Here is a 12,329-nt window from a genome sequence, read left to right on the forward strand (position 1 = left end):
CAGACCCTTTGCTATGAGAATCGAAATTGAGCTCAGGTGCACCCTGTTTTCATTGATCATCCTTGAGATGTTTCTACAACTTTATTGGAGTCCACCTTTGATAAATTCAATTAATTGGACATGATTTGGAAAGGCACGCACCTGTCTGTATAAAGTCGCACAGTTGACAGTGCATGTCAGAGCAAAAACCAAGACATGAGGTTGAAAAGATTTGTCTGTAGAGCTCCGAGAAAGGATTGCGACGAGGCACAGATTTGCGAAAGGGTACGAGAAAATGTCTGTAGCATTGAATATTCTCAAGAAGACAGTGGCCTCCATCATTCTTAAATGGGAGAAGTTTGGGACCACCAAGACTCTTCCTGGACCTGGCCGCCTGGCTAAACTGAGCAATCGGGATGTGACCAAGAACCCGATAGTCACTCTGACAGAGCTCCAGAGTTCCTCTGTGGAGATGGGAGAACTTTCCAGAAGGACAACCATCTCTGCAGCACTCCACCAAACAGGTATTTATGGTAGAGTGGCCAGACGAAAGACACTCCACAGTAAAAGGACCATGGCAGCCCGTTTGGACTTTGCCAAAAGACACCTAAAGACTGTCAGACCATGAGAAACAAGATTGAGAGAAACTTCCCAAATACAGGTGTGCCAAGCTTGTGGTGTTCTGCCTAAGACTCTAAACTGTAATCGATGCCAAAGGTGCTTCATCAAAGTATTGAGTAAAGAGTCTGAAAACGTATGTATATGAGTTATTTCCGTTTTTTTTTTCTTCAACATTTGCAAAAATGTCTAAAAACCTGTTTTTGGGAAAGGGAAAGGGGGATACCTAGTCAGTTGTAAACGGAATGCCTTCAACTGAAATGTGTCTTCCACATTTAACCCAACCCCTCTGAATTAGAGAGGTGCGGGGCGCTGCCTTATTCGACACCCACGTCTTCGCCGACCGGGGAACAGTGGGTTAACTGCCTTGCTCAGGGGCAGAAAGACAGATTTTTACCTTGTCAGCTCTGGGATTTGATCTTTGTCATTATGTGGTATTGTGTGTCGATTGAGGTTGTAACCTAACAAAATTTGGAAAAAGTCAAAGGGTCTGAATACTTTCCGAATGCACTTTATATAACATTCTATTGGTTGATTTAAAAAATATATAGAATTGAAAGTAAAAAACATACTGTTTTGAATCGTTTTGTATATCAGTTCATAAACCATGGAATAGGTACATCGAAAAGGTACATCGAAAATCCCTATAACTATATTGCAATCTATATTGCACATCTGTCCATTTTTTGTCCTTAAACTGGTCTTTGCAGTTCCTTACTTGTTCCTTACTTGTCTGCCCCTTCCACTTGCCCCTTCCACTTGCCTTTTCTATTTTTTGCGCTAATGCTGCAATTAGTTGGTTGTGATTTTGGGTAGAGCAGAGATTTCCATATATTTTTTCTTAGATGCATGCGTGACATTACTCCACCACTGCTATTTATGATTTAATTGACAAAAATTATACTTAAAATAAATATAATTTTTCATCAGTATATTTTCACTAGGCAAGTCTGTTAAGAACAAATGCTTATTTACAATGACAGCCTAAGAACAGTTGGTGAACTGCCATGTTTAGCGGTAGAACAACAGATTTTTCACCTTGTCAGCTCAGGGATTCGATCTAGCAACCTTTCGGGTTACTGGCCCAACGCTCCAACCACTAGGCTACCTACCACCCCTTTTTAGTTTTGTGTTTATTAACCATAATATTTGTTGTATTGTTTGTTCTGTTTTTTTCTGGTCAATTAAACTGAAATTGCAACAAACTTTCTATGACTTGTTTAAAACAATAGATATTTTGGAGATTATTTATTTTTTAAATAACTGAAAGTGAGTGGTTGTAATCTGAATAAAGGGGAAAAGGCCATTCTTGAACATGGGGTGAGACATTCTTACTAATCTGCTAGTGAACCAGTTCGGATTTAAGTATAACATTTTTATGACTGAAGCTTTTAGAGGTCTAATGGTTTAATATTTCATCATTTCTGCCCTCTGAATTCATATTCATTATATAAATAGGCCCACTTATTGTAAAAAATAAAATTGCTTGGTGTTGACAAGGCCATAAGCAAATAGGTTAACTGAGATATGACTAAAGAGTTAATCAGGGTGATTTTTACACAAATGTTCCTTTCCATGATAGTAAGATCGTATCTGTTTTTCCACACCTTCTATTAAAATATATTGTAGTGAGATCATTTCCTTCTTTCCGGATATGAATACAGAGTATGTCCACATCCCCGTCAAGCCATTTTATTGATTAACTACAAGGTAATGTTAAAGTTGAGTTTTTTTGTGATCCAATATGTAATATTATCGTAATTTGTTTGTAATTAAAAAACATTTAGTTGATCCTCTATGAGGCTTTGGAGGGATCCATATTGTGATTTTAAAAGAAAACATGAATCATCAGCGTACAATGACACCTTTGTTTTTAAACCCTGGATTTCTAGCCCCTTGATATTATTGTTGGATCTAATTTTAATAGCTAACATATCGATAGCGAAAATATATAGTAGATATGCCGAGAGTGGACAGCCTTGTTTTACTCCTCTTGAAACTTTCTGAGAAATAGCCATTACTATACATCACTTTAACCCAGAGATTCTTCAAAATTATATTTCAGTCATACTTTATCAAAAGCCTTTTCAAAGTCAGCTATGAATACCAGGCCCTGTTTCCCAGATTTTTCATAGTGTCCTATCGTTTCCAGTCGTATATTATCTCCATTGTGTTTTTTTTAAATGGTTTTAATGCATCCTGTTCAATAGCTGTGGGAATCACAATTATCATTCACAATATGTGCTTATTTTGAATGATTTGAAATCTCATTACTCAAGCTTTAAAGGGGAGCCAATGCACAGACCTTTCAGTTATTTCTCACGTCTAATACCACTGAAACACTGTATGTATACTGTATGTACTATGCTCTCGATAAGGTCTCTGCTAGGTAGAGTCTCTTAAGATGAGGATCGGGAATTGTCTTTGGTCGTCGGAGATGTTAAAATCATCAGCATCAGCCAGCAGATTAGGGAGGCAGGGAGCTTTGACTTCAGCCGGCCAAATTGCACATTGGTATGTGATAGGGGACGTCCAGGGCAATTACTATTGACACACATAGCCAAGAACTTGATTTTCAATTTTCAGATTGGACACTCAGGGGGATATGGCAAACAGCATCGTTCTCCCAGCGCCTGAGAGGGTTGTCAAAAGCCATAATTTGTGTTGCTCTGAAGGCTGAAGTGTGTGTGTACAACAAGACCAGGATTAAGGGGATGTGTTCTCATCATTTCCTCCTACACTATTGGGGAGGAATGAGGATGGACCCTCTTCAAAAACAGATTTCTATTATCTTCAGATACCCTATCTATACAAAAGTATGTGGACACCCCTTAGTTGCTGACAGGTGTATAAAATCAAGCACACAGCCACACAATCTCCATAGACAAATATTGGCAGTAGAATGGCCTCACTAAAGAGCTCAGTGACTTTCAACATGGCACCGTCATAGGATGCCACCTTTCCAATATGTCAGTTCATGAAATTTCTGGCCTGCTAGAGCTGCCCCGGTCAACTGTTAGTACTGTTATTGTGAAGTGGAAACGTCTCGGAGTAATAACGGCTCAACTGCGAAGTAGTAGGCCACAAATCAAATCAAGTTTTATTGGTCACATACACATGGTTAGTAGATGTTAATATGAGTGCAGCGAAATGCTTGTGCTTCACGTTCCGACCGTGCAGTAATATCTAACAAGGAATCGAACAATTTCACAACAACTACCGAATACACACAAATCTAAGTAAAGGGATGGAATAAGAATATGTACATATAAATATATGGATGAGCAATGACAGAGCGGCATAGGTAAGATTCAATAGACGGTATAAAATACAGTATATACATATGGGATGAATAATGCCATATATGTAAACATCCTTATTAAAGTGGCATTAATAAAATTACTAGTGATTTGTTAGAATGGCCAATGATTTCAAGTCTGTATGTAGGCAGCAGCATCTATGTACTAATGATGGCTGTTTAACAGTCTGATGACCTTGAGATAGAAGCTATTTCTCAGTCTCTCAGTCCCAGCTTTGATGCACCTGTACTGACCCCACCTTCTAGATGGTAGCGGGGTGAACAGGGAGTGGATCGGGTGGTTGTTGTCCTTGATGATCTTTTTGGCCTTCCTGTGACTTCGGGTGCTGTAGTTTTCCCCCAGTGATGCTTTGTGCAGACGGCACCACCCTCTGGAGAGCCCTGCGGTTGTGGGCGGTGCAGTTGCCGTACAAGGGGGTGATACAGGATGCTCTCAATTGTGCATCTGTAAACGTTTGTGAGGGTTTTAGGTGACAAACCAAATTTGTTCAGCCTCCTGAGGTTGAAGAGGCGCTGTTGCGCTTTCTTTACCACACTGACTGTGTGGGTGGACCATTTCAGTTCGTCCATTATGTGTATGCCGAGGAACGTAAAACTTTTCACCTTCTCCACTGCTGTCCAGTCGATGTGGATAGAGGGGTGCTCCCTCTGCTGTTTCCTGAATTCCACGATCATCTTCTTTGTTTTGTTGACATTGAGTGGGAGGTTGTTTTCCTGACACCACACTCCCGAGTGCCCTCACCTCCTCCTTATAGGCTGTCTCATCATTGTTGGTGATCAGGCCTACTACTGTTTTGTCATCTGCAAACTTGATGATCGAGTTGGAGGCATTCATGGCCACGCAGTCATGGTTGAACAGAGAGTACAGGAGGGTGCTGAGCACGCACCCTTGTGGGGCCCCAGTGTTGAGGATCAGCGAAGTGGAGATGTTGTTTCCTACCTTCACCACCTGGGGGCGGCCTGTCAGGAAGTCCAGGACCCAATCACACAGGGTGGGCTTAATAATGAGCTTGGAGGGTACTATGGTGTTGAATGCTGAGCTGTAGTCAATGAACAGCATTCTTACATAGCTATTCCTCTAGATGGGATAGGGCAGTGTGCAGTGTGATGGCGATTGCATCATCTGTGGACCTATTGGGGTGGTATGCAAATTGCAGTGGGTCTAGGGTGACAGGTAAGGTGGAGGTGATATGATCCTTGACTAGTTTCACACAAGCTCACAGAATGGGACTGCCAAGTGCTAAAGTGCGTAGTGTGTAAAACTTGTCTGTCCTCACTACCGAGTTCCAAACTGCCTCAATGAAGCAATGTCAGCACAAGAACTGTTTGTCAAGAGCTTCAGGAAATGGGTTTCCATGGCCGAGCAGTCACACACAAGCCTAAGATCACCATGCGCAATGGCAAGTGTCGGCTGGAGTGGTGTAAAGCTCGCCACCATTCGACTCTTGAGCAGTGGAAACGCATTCTCACGAATTATGAATCACGCTTCACCATCTGGCAGTCCGATGGACAAATCTGGGTTTCAAATCAAGTCAAATCAAATTCACAGCAGATGAGGTTGGTAATGTCTAACTCCTTCTTACCTCCTTAACAAGAAGAATACATTTTACAAATCACACAGTTGACAAATTTCTAGAGTGATCAGTAGCGCAGTCCTACATGGACAGTATAATCAATATCTGTGCACATTTTTTTGGGATCCGTTCCCAATGAGTTGCCTAACCCCACTGTCCTCTCCTGATGAAATCCTCAGGTGGATCAGACTTTCTCTGTGACTCCAATTGACGTGGTCGGCAACATCGACTACAAGTCACTGTGTTACATCATTACACACAGAGGCGAGAAGGAGGAGTCCTAAAGACGTTCTGACACCTGATAGGGCAGTCCTGGAATCTCCTCTGTGCTCATCTTTTGCCAATACATTAAAGACAATTTAAAAAATCAACACCTGTCTGTGAAATGTTTAGGCTTGTTTCAAATCAAATCAAACTTTATTTGCCACATGCGCTGAATACAACAAGTGTAGACCTTACCGTGAAATGCTAACTTACTTGCCCTTATCCAACAGTGCAGTTCAAGAGTTAAGAAAATATTTACCAAATAAACTAAAGTAAAAAATAATGAAAAGTAACACAAAAACATAACAATAACAAGGCTACAAACGGGGGGTACTGAGTCAGTGTGCATGGGTACAGGTTAGACATTGTTTGTACATGTAGGTAGGGGTGAAGTGACTATGCATAGATAATAAACAGCGAGTAGCAGCAGTGTACAAAACAAACAAGGTCAATGTAATAGTCCGGTGGCCGTTTGATTAATTGTTCAGCAGTCTTATAGAACATAATTGAAAAAGAGTTGTCGAATGATCAATTACCCTTTTAAAATTATAAAGTTGGATTAGCTAACATAACGTGCCATTGGAACACAGGAGTGATGGTTGCTGATAATGGGCCTCTGTACGCCTATGTAGATATTTCATTAGAAATCAGACGTTTCCAGCTACAATAGTAATTTACAACAGTAACGATGTCTACACTGTATTTCTGATAAATTTGTTGTTATTTTAATGGACAAAAAAATGATTTTCTTTCAAAAACAAGGACATTTCTAAGTGACCCCAAACTTCTGAACGGTAGTGTAAATCAACATTTGGGCCATTTTAACAGACAAGGGGAGAAGGGCTATGTTAAGCAATGTGTCTGCCTCTGACATAAAACAAATGATTGACTTACACACAAATGACTTCTTTACTTATTGTCATAGGAAGGTCTGGATGTCTGTCTTCTGACTTACAATGGCAAGAAAAAGTATGTGAACCCTTTGGAATTACCTGAATATCTGCAAAAATTGGTCATAAAATTGCATCTGATCTTCATCTGTCACAACAATAGGCAAACACAGTGTGCTTAAACTAATAACGAACATATTATTGTATGTTTCTTGTCTATATTGAATACATCATTTAAACATTCACAGTGTAGGTTGGAAAAAGTATGTGAACCCCTAGGCTTATGACTTCACAAATGCTAATTGGAGGAGTCAGCTAACCTGGAGTCGAATCAATGAGACAAGATTGGAGATGTTGGTGTGAGCTGCCCTGCAATGTAAAAAACATTCACAAAATTTGAGTTTTCTATTTTTATTTGACCCCAATTTCGTGGTATCCAATTGGTAGTAGTTACAGTCTTGTCTCATTGCTGCAACTCCCATACAGACTAGGGAGAGGCGAAGGTTGAGAGCCATGCATCCTCCAAAACACAACCCAACCAAGCCGTGCTGCTTCTTGACCCAATGCACAACCAAGCCGCACCAATGTGTTGGATGAAACACTGTACACCTGACAACCTGGTCAGCATGCACTGCACCCAGCCCACCACAGGAGTAGCAAGTGAGACAAGGATATCCCTGCCGGCCAAACCCTTCCTAACCCGGACGATGCTGGGCCAATTGTGCGCTGCCCCATGGGCCTCCCGGTCACTGTGATGCAGTGCCTTAGACTAATGCACCACCCGGGAAGCCCTTGAGTTTGCTATTGACAAGAAGTTTTGCCTGATGAACCATGCCTCAAACTAAATTGATCTCAGAATACTTACATAAAGCTGGAAAGGGTTACAAAAATATCACTAAAAGCCTTGATGTCCATCAGTCCACGGTAAGACAAATTATCTATGAATTGAGAAAGTTCAGCACTGTTGCTACTCTCCCTAGGGGTGGTCGTCCTGCAAAGATGACTGCAAGAGCACATCACAGAATGCTCAATGAGGTTAAGAAGAATCCAAGAGTGTCAACTAGTCTTACAGAAATCTCTGGAACATGCTCACATCTCTGTTGACGAGTCTACGATACGTAAAACACTAAAAAGAATGGCATTCATGGGAGGATACCACGGAAGAAGCCACTGCTGTCCAAAAAAACATTGCTGCACTTCTGAAGTTCACAAAAGAGCACCTGGATGTTCCACAGCGCTACTGGCAAAATATTCTGTGGACAGATTAAACTAAGGTTGAGTTGTTTGGAAGGAACACACAACATTATGTGTGGAGAAAAAAAGGCACAGCACACCAACATCAAAACTGCATCCCAACTGTAAAGTATGGTGGAGGAAGCATCATAGTTTGGGGCTGCTTGCTGCCTCAGGGCCTGGACAGCTTGCTATCATCGACAGAAAAATGAATTCCCAAATGTATCAAGACATTTTCCAGGAGAATGTGAGGCTATCTGTCCGCGAATTGAAGCTCAACAGAAGTTGGGTGATGCAACAGGACGATGACCCAAAACACGGAAGTACATCAACAACAAAATGGCTTCAACAGAAGAAAATATGCCTTCTGGAGTGGCCCAGTCAGAGTCCTGACCTCAACCCGATTGAGATGCTGTGGCATGACCTCAAGAGTGGTTCACATCAGACATTCCAGGAATATTGCTGAACTGAAACAGTTTTGTAAAGAGGAAGGGTCCAAAATTCCTCCTGACCGTTGTGCAGGTCTGATCCACATATACAGAAAACGTTGAGGTTATTGCTGCCAAAGGAGGGTCAACCAGTTATTAAATCCAAGGGTTCACATACTTTTTGCACCCTGCACTGTGAATGTTTTCAAGGTGTGTTGAATAAAAACCTGAAAATGCATAACTGTTTGTGTATTATTAATTTAAGCAGACTGTGTTCGTCTATTGTTGTGACTTAGATGAAGATAACATTGAAGATGAAGATCGCATACTTTTTCTTGCCAATGTATAAAATGTTTACGTAAAAATATATCTATTTTTAAAAGTAATTCTAGTGCCCGATTTCGGGGACTGTCAGCTTAAGAGGTTTTAAATAACAGCAGTGTATTAATAATGACACTGACAGCCTGCAAGGCTATTTAGATATGTCTGTTGCTCCCCTTCAAGATGCAGAGGAAACATTGACATCTCATAGCCTCAAGGTGATGGCTTGCTTTCCATTTCTGTGGAAATACTTGAGTGAATACAAATGAAGATATTTAAAGAATCCGTGATATGCTCAGTAGGCTAAGACAGAAATGATGCACATTATGTTTGCCTGTGCAGAATTTGTGGGCGTTGTGGGGGTGTACTTTCAAGGGGTCAAACACCAACCGTCCGTTGGAAACACATGTTGCCATGGTGATGAGGACAACACGTGACAGTGACCAATCTTCATGGCAAAGATGTGTTGGCTGATTTTCAGGTTCTCTGGGTGCAGGATGACCAAATACTCATACTGTACTGTACTCAAAGAGAAGAACTTGTTACTCCTGATTGTTGATAATCTAGCCAGCATCTCTTTAGACCACCAACAAGGCTTTACTTCTCATAATAAAAAACATATTGTATTCTTGTCCTTGCATATTGTATTTCACCTGTGGGCCTATAATATGTTAATAGTTTATTTCCATACAATATGGGGTAACAAAGAATTAGAGTGGGACTCCACATTGCCTAAATAAATGTTAACCTTTTACTGCAGTGGGCTAAACCGGGGTAACACAGTGTGCTTCTTGGTAGTCTTAAACAAATCTTGGTAGTCTTTGAAACAAAACGGCTTAAAAATATTTGACACCTATAACATGTCAGATACACACTACCGTTCAGAAGTTTGGGGTCACTAGAAATGTCCTTGTTTTTGAAAGAAAAACATTTTGTCTATATTAAAATAACATAAAATTGATCAGAAATACAGTGTGTACATTGTTAATGTTGTAAATGACTATTGTAGCTGGAAACAGATGATTTTGATGGAATATCTACATAGGCGTACAGAGGCCCATTATCAGCAACCATCACTCCTGTGTTCCAATGGCACGTTGTGTTAGCTAATCCAAGTGTATAATTTTAAAAGGCTAATTGATCATTAGAAAACCCTCCTGCAATTATGTTAGCACAGTGGAAAACTTTTGTCTGATTAAAGAAGCAATAAAACTGAACTTCTTTAGACGAGTTGAGTATCTGGAGCATCGGCATTTGTGAGATAGATTACAGGCTCAAAATGGCCATAAACAAATAACTTTTTTCTGAAACTCGTCAGTCTATTCTTGTTCTGAGAAATGAAAGCTATTCCATGTGAGAAATCCCCAAGAAACTGAAGATCTCGTACAGTGCTGTGTACTACTCCCTTCGCAGAACAGCACAAACTGCCTCTAACCAGAATAGAAAGAGGAGTAGGAGGCCCCGGTGCACAACTGAGCAAGAGGACAAGTATATTAGATTGTCTAGTTTGAGAAACAGACTCCTCACAAGTCCTCAACTGGCAGCTTCATTAAATAGTACCCACAAAACACGTCTCAATGTCAACAGTTAAGAGGCAACTCCGGGATGCTGGCCTTCTCGGCAGAGTTCCTCTGTCCAGTGTCTGTGTTATTTTGCCCAACTTAATCTTTTATTTTTATTGGCCAGTCTGAGATATCGCTTTGTCTTTGCAACTCTGCCTAAAAGGTCAGCATCCCGGAGTCGCCTCTTCACTGTTGACATTGAGACTGGTGTTTTGTAGGTACTATTTAATGAAGCTGCCAGTTGAGGACTAACCAAGTATTGTAAACAGGTGTCAGTAGAATAGGATTGTCTAAAACCGGACTGAAGGTCATACAAAATGTTATTGTCATCAATATACTTTAGGATCTGTTAATGGAGTGCTCTTTCTAAAACCTGACACCACACTCAAGATTGACACTGGTCTGTACTTCCCTTGTTCAACTTTTATGATAGAATATAATGTGGGCCAGATAAAGTAATGCCTCTGAATTTCATAGAGCTGCTAGCTAGTTTCTGTCAGATAAGGTAGGGTTAAATCATTTATTTCCCCTTTGATCGATTGCAGAGATGGACTGTGTATACTTTATTGCCTGTGAAATGAACTGTGATGAGTTGTGGAGGTTGAACGTTTTTCAGTCAAATGAAAGAAACCACCCTAAAGGGATGGTATTGTGTCTCAGTTTAATGAAAAGTAATTTGATCTTCACTGGATATATAGAAGCATATACAGTATATTTATTTTATATTATGAAAATATATTCACTGTTGTGCAGTTATCAATATCTCACCCTGTTGTTGCCCATTGTAAGATCAGTGTGGTATGAACATAATGGATGTTTTGTAAATAGTTTGAATACTTTTAGGATAAACTTTTTGGACAGCTTTGTTTATATGCGTAGCAGAACATTTGATTTTTGCATTTGACCTTTTTGGGTGTTCTCATGGTTTTAGCCTGAAGGATATAGAGAGACTCAGTTTGGTTTCTGGAGAGATTATTTGAGCACACAGCTTTGAAGAGGGAGTGGAAATTGAGAATAGAAGAGTTAGATCAATGACTCAGTATATTCCACAGAAATAGGATGAACACTAACACAGAGATCCATCTTACAGCCAGCTATACACTGGAGCGGCTGCATTCATTATTCTTATAGATGAAGGAACTCTATGCTTTATTGATGTCTTGTCCACTTTAGCCCTCTTTTTAACACAGTTGTTGAGTGGTAATATACAGTGCCAGGTGAAAGTGTACACACCTCTTGCACGGTCTTCACATTTTGCTGCCTTAAAATTAAATTAAAGTATTCATTTAGATGTTTTTATCTAAGGATCTACACAACCAACTCCACATATTCAAAGTAAAATAATGTTATAGAAGAACCCCCCCCCAAAAAACTGATGATGTCTTGATTGCATGTCTTCACACACAGTAGTTAAGACTTAGTGGAAGAACTTGACAGCCATTACAGCTGTGAATCATTTGGAATAATATTCTACCAACTTTGCACAATTCACTCCATTGTTTTTTGTCAAAATTCGTCAAGCTCAGTAAATTTGGTTAGGTATCAGTGATGGACAGCAATATTCAAACTTTGTCTCTGATTTTCAAGCAATTTTTAAGTAGGACTGACACTAGACCACCCAGGAACACTCAACACATATTGGAAAGACATTCTGGTGTGGCTTTGACATACTGCAAGCATTTTTGTAAATGTATCGCTGAAAAATAACTGTCAGACGGAGGCAGGTTTTCCTCTCAATTTTTACATGGGCTTTGGTCTTTTCATATTTCTTTTGATCCCAACAAACTTCCCAGTCCCTGCCGGTGACAAGCATACCCATAACATGATGCTGCCACCACAATACACAAGGCTTTCACTTTGTGTTGTGTTGTATTGCATTTGACTCAAACCTGCAGTTTTTCTTTTAGGCCAAAAAGTTAATGTCTTTGCCACGTTGTCTTCAGTATTACTTAACAGCCTTGTTGTAAACAGAATGCTTGATTTGGAGTGGATATTTTTTTAAACAAGCTTCCCTGTTTTCACTCTGTCATACAGGCCAGTAATGCAGAGTGAATGCAATGTTGTTGATGCCTTTATATTTTCTAGTATTTTGGTGTTACCATCATATTCATATATATATATATATATATATATATATATAT

General features: G+C 40.1%; 1 protein-coding gene across 1 annotated transcript in view; it reads left to right on the forward strand.

The window, feature by feature from the left end:
• Positions 1-274: 274 nt before the first annotated feature.
• The window catches only part of LOC135513471 (calcium-binding protein 7-like), a 35,817-nt gene continuing 23,762 nt past the window's right edge, over positions 275-12,329 (forward strand). The window contains exon 1 of the mRNA XM_064936347.1: positions 275-437. Coding sequence (XP_064792419.1) covers positions 275-437 — 163 coding nt within the window. The remainder of the gene's footprint in view (positions 438-12,329) is intronic.

This window comes from Oncorhynchus masou, chromosome 25, assembly GCF_036934945.1.
Source record: "Oncorhynchus masou masou isolate Uvic2021 chromosome 25, UVic_Omas_1.1, whole genome shotgun sequence".
Taxonomy (NCBI): Eukaryota; Metazoa; Chordata; class Actinopteri; order Salmoniformes; family Salmonidae; genus Oncorhynchus; species Oncorhynchus masou.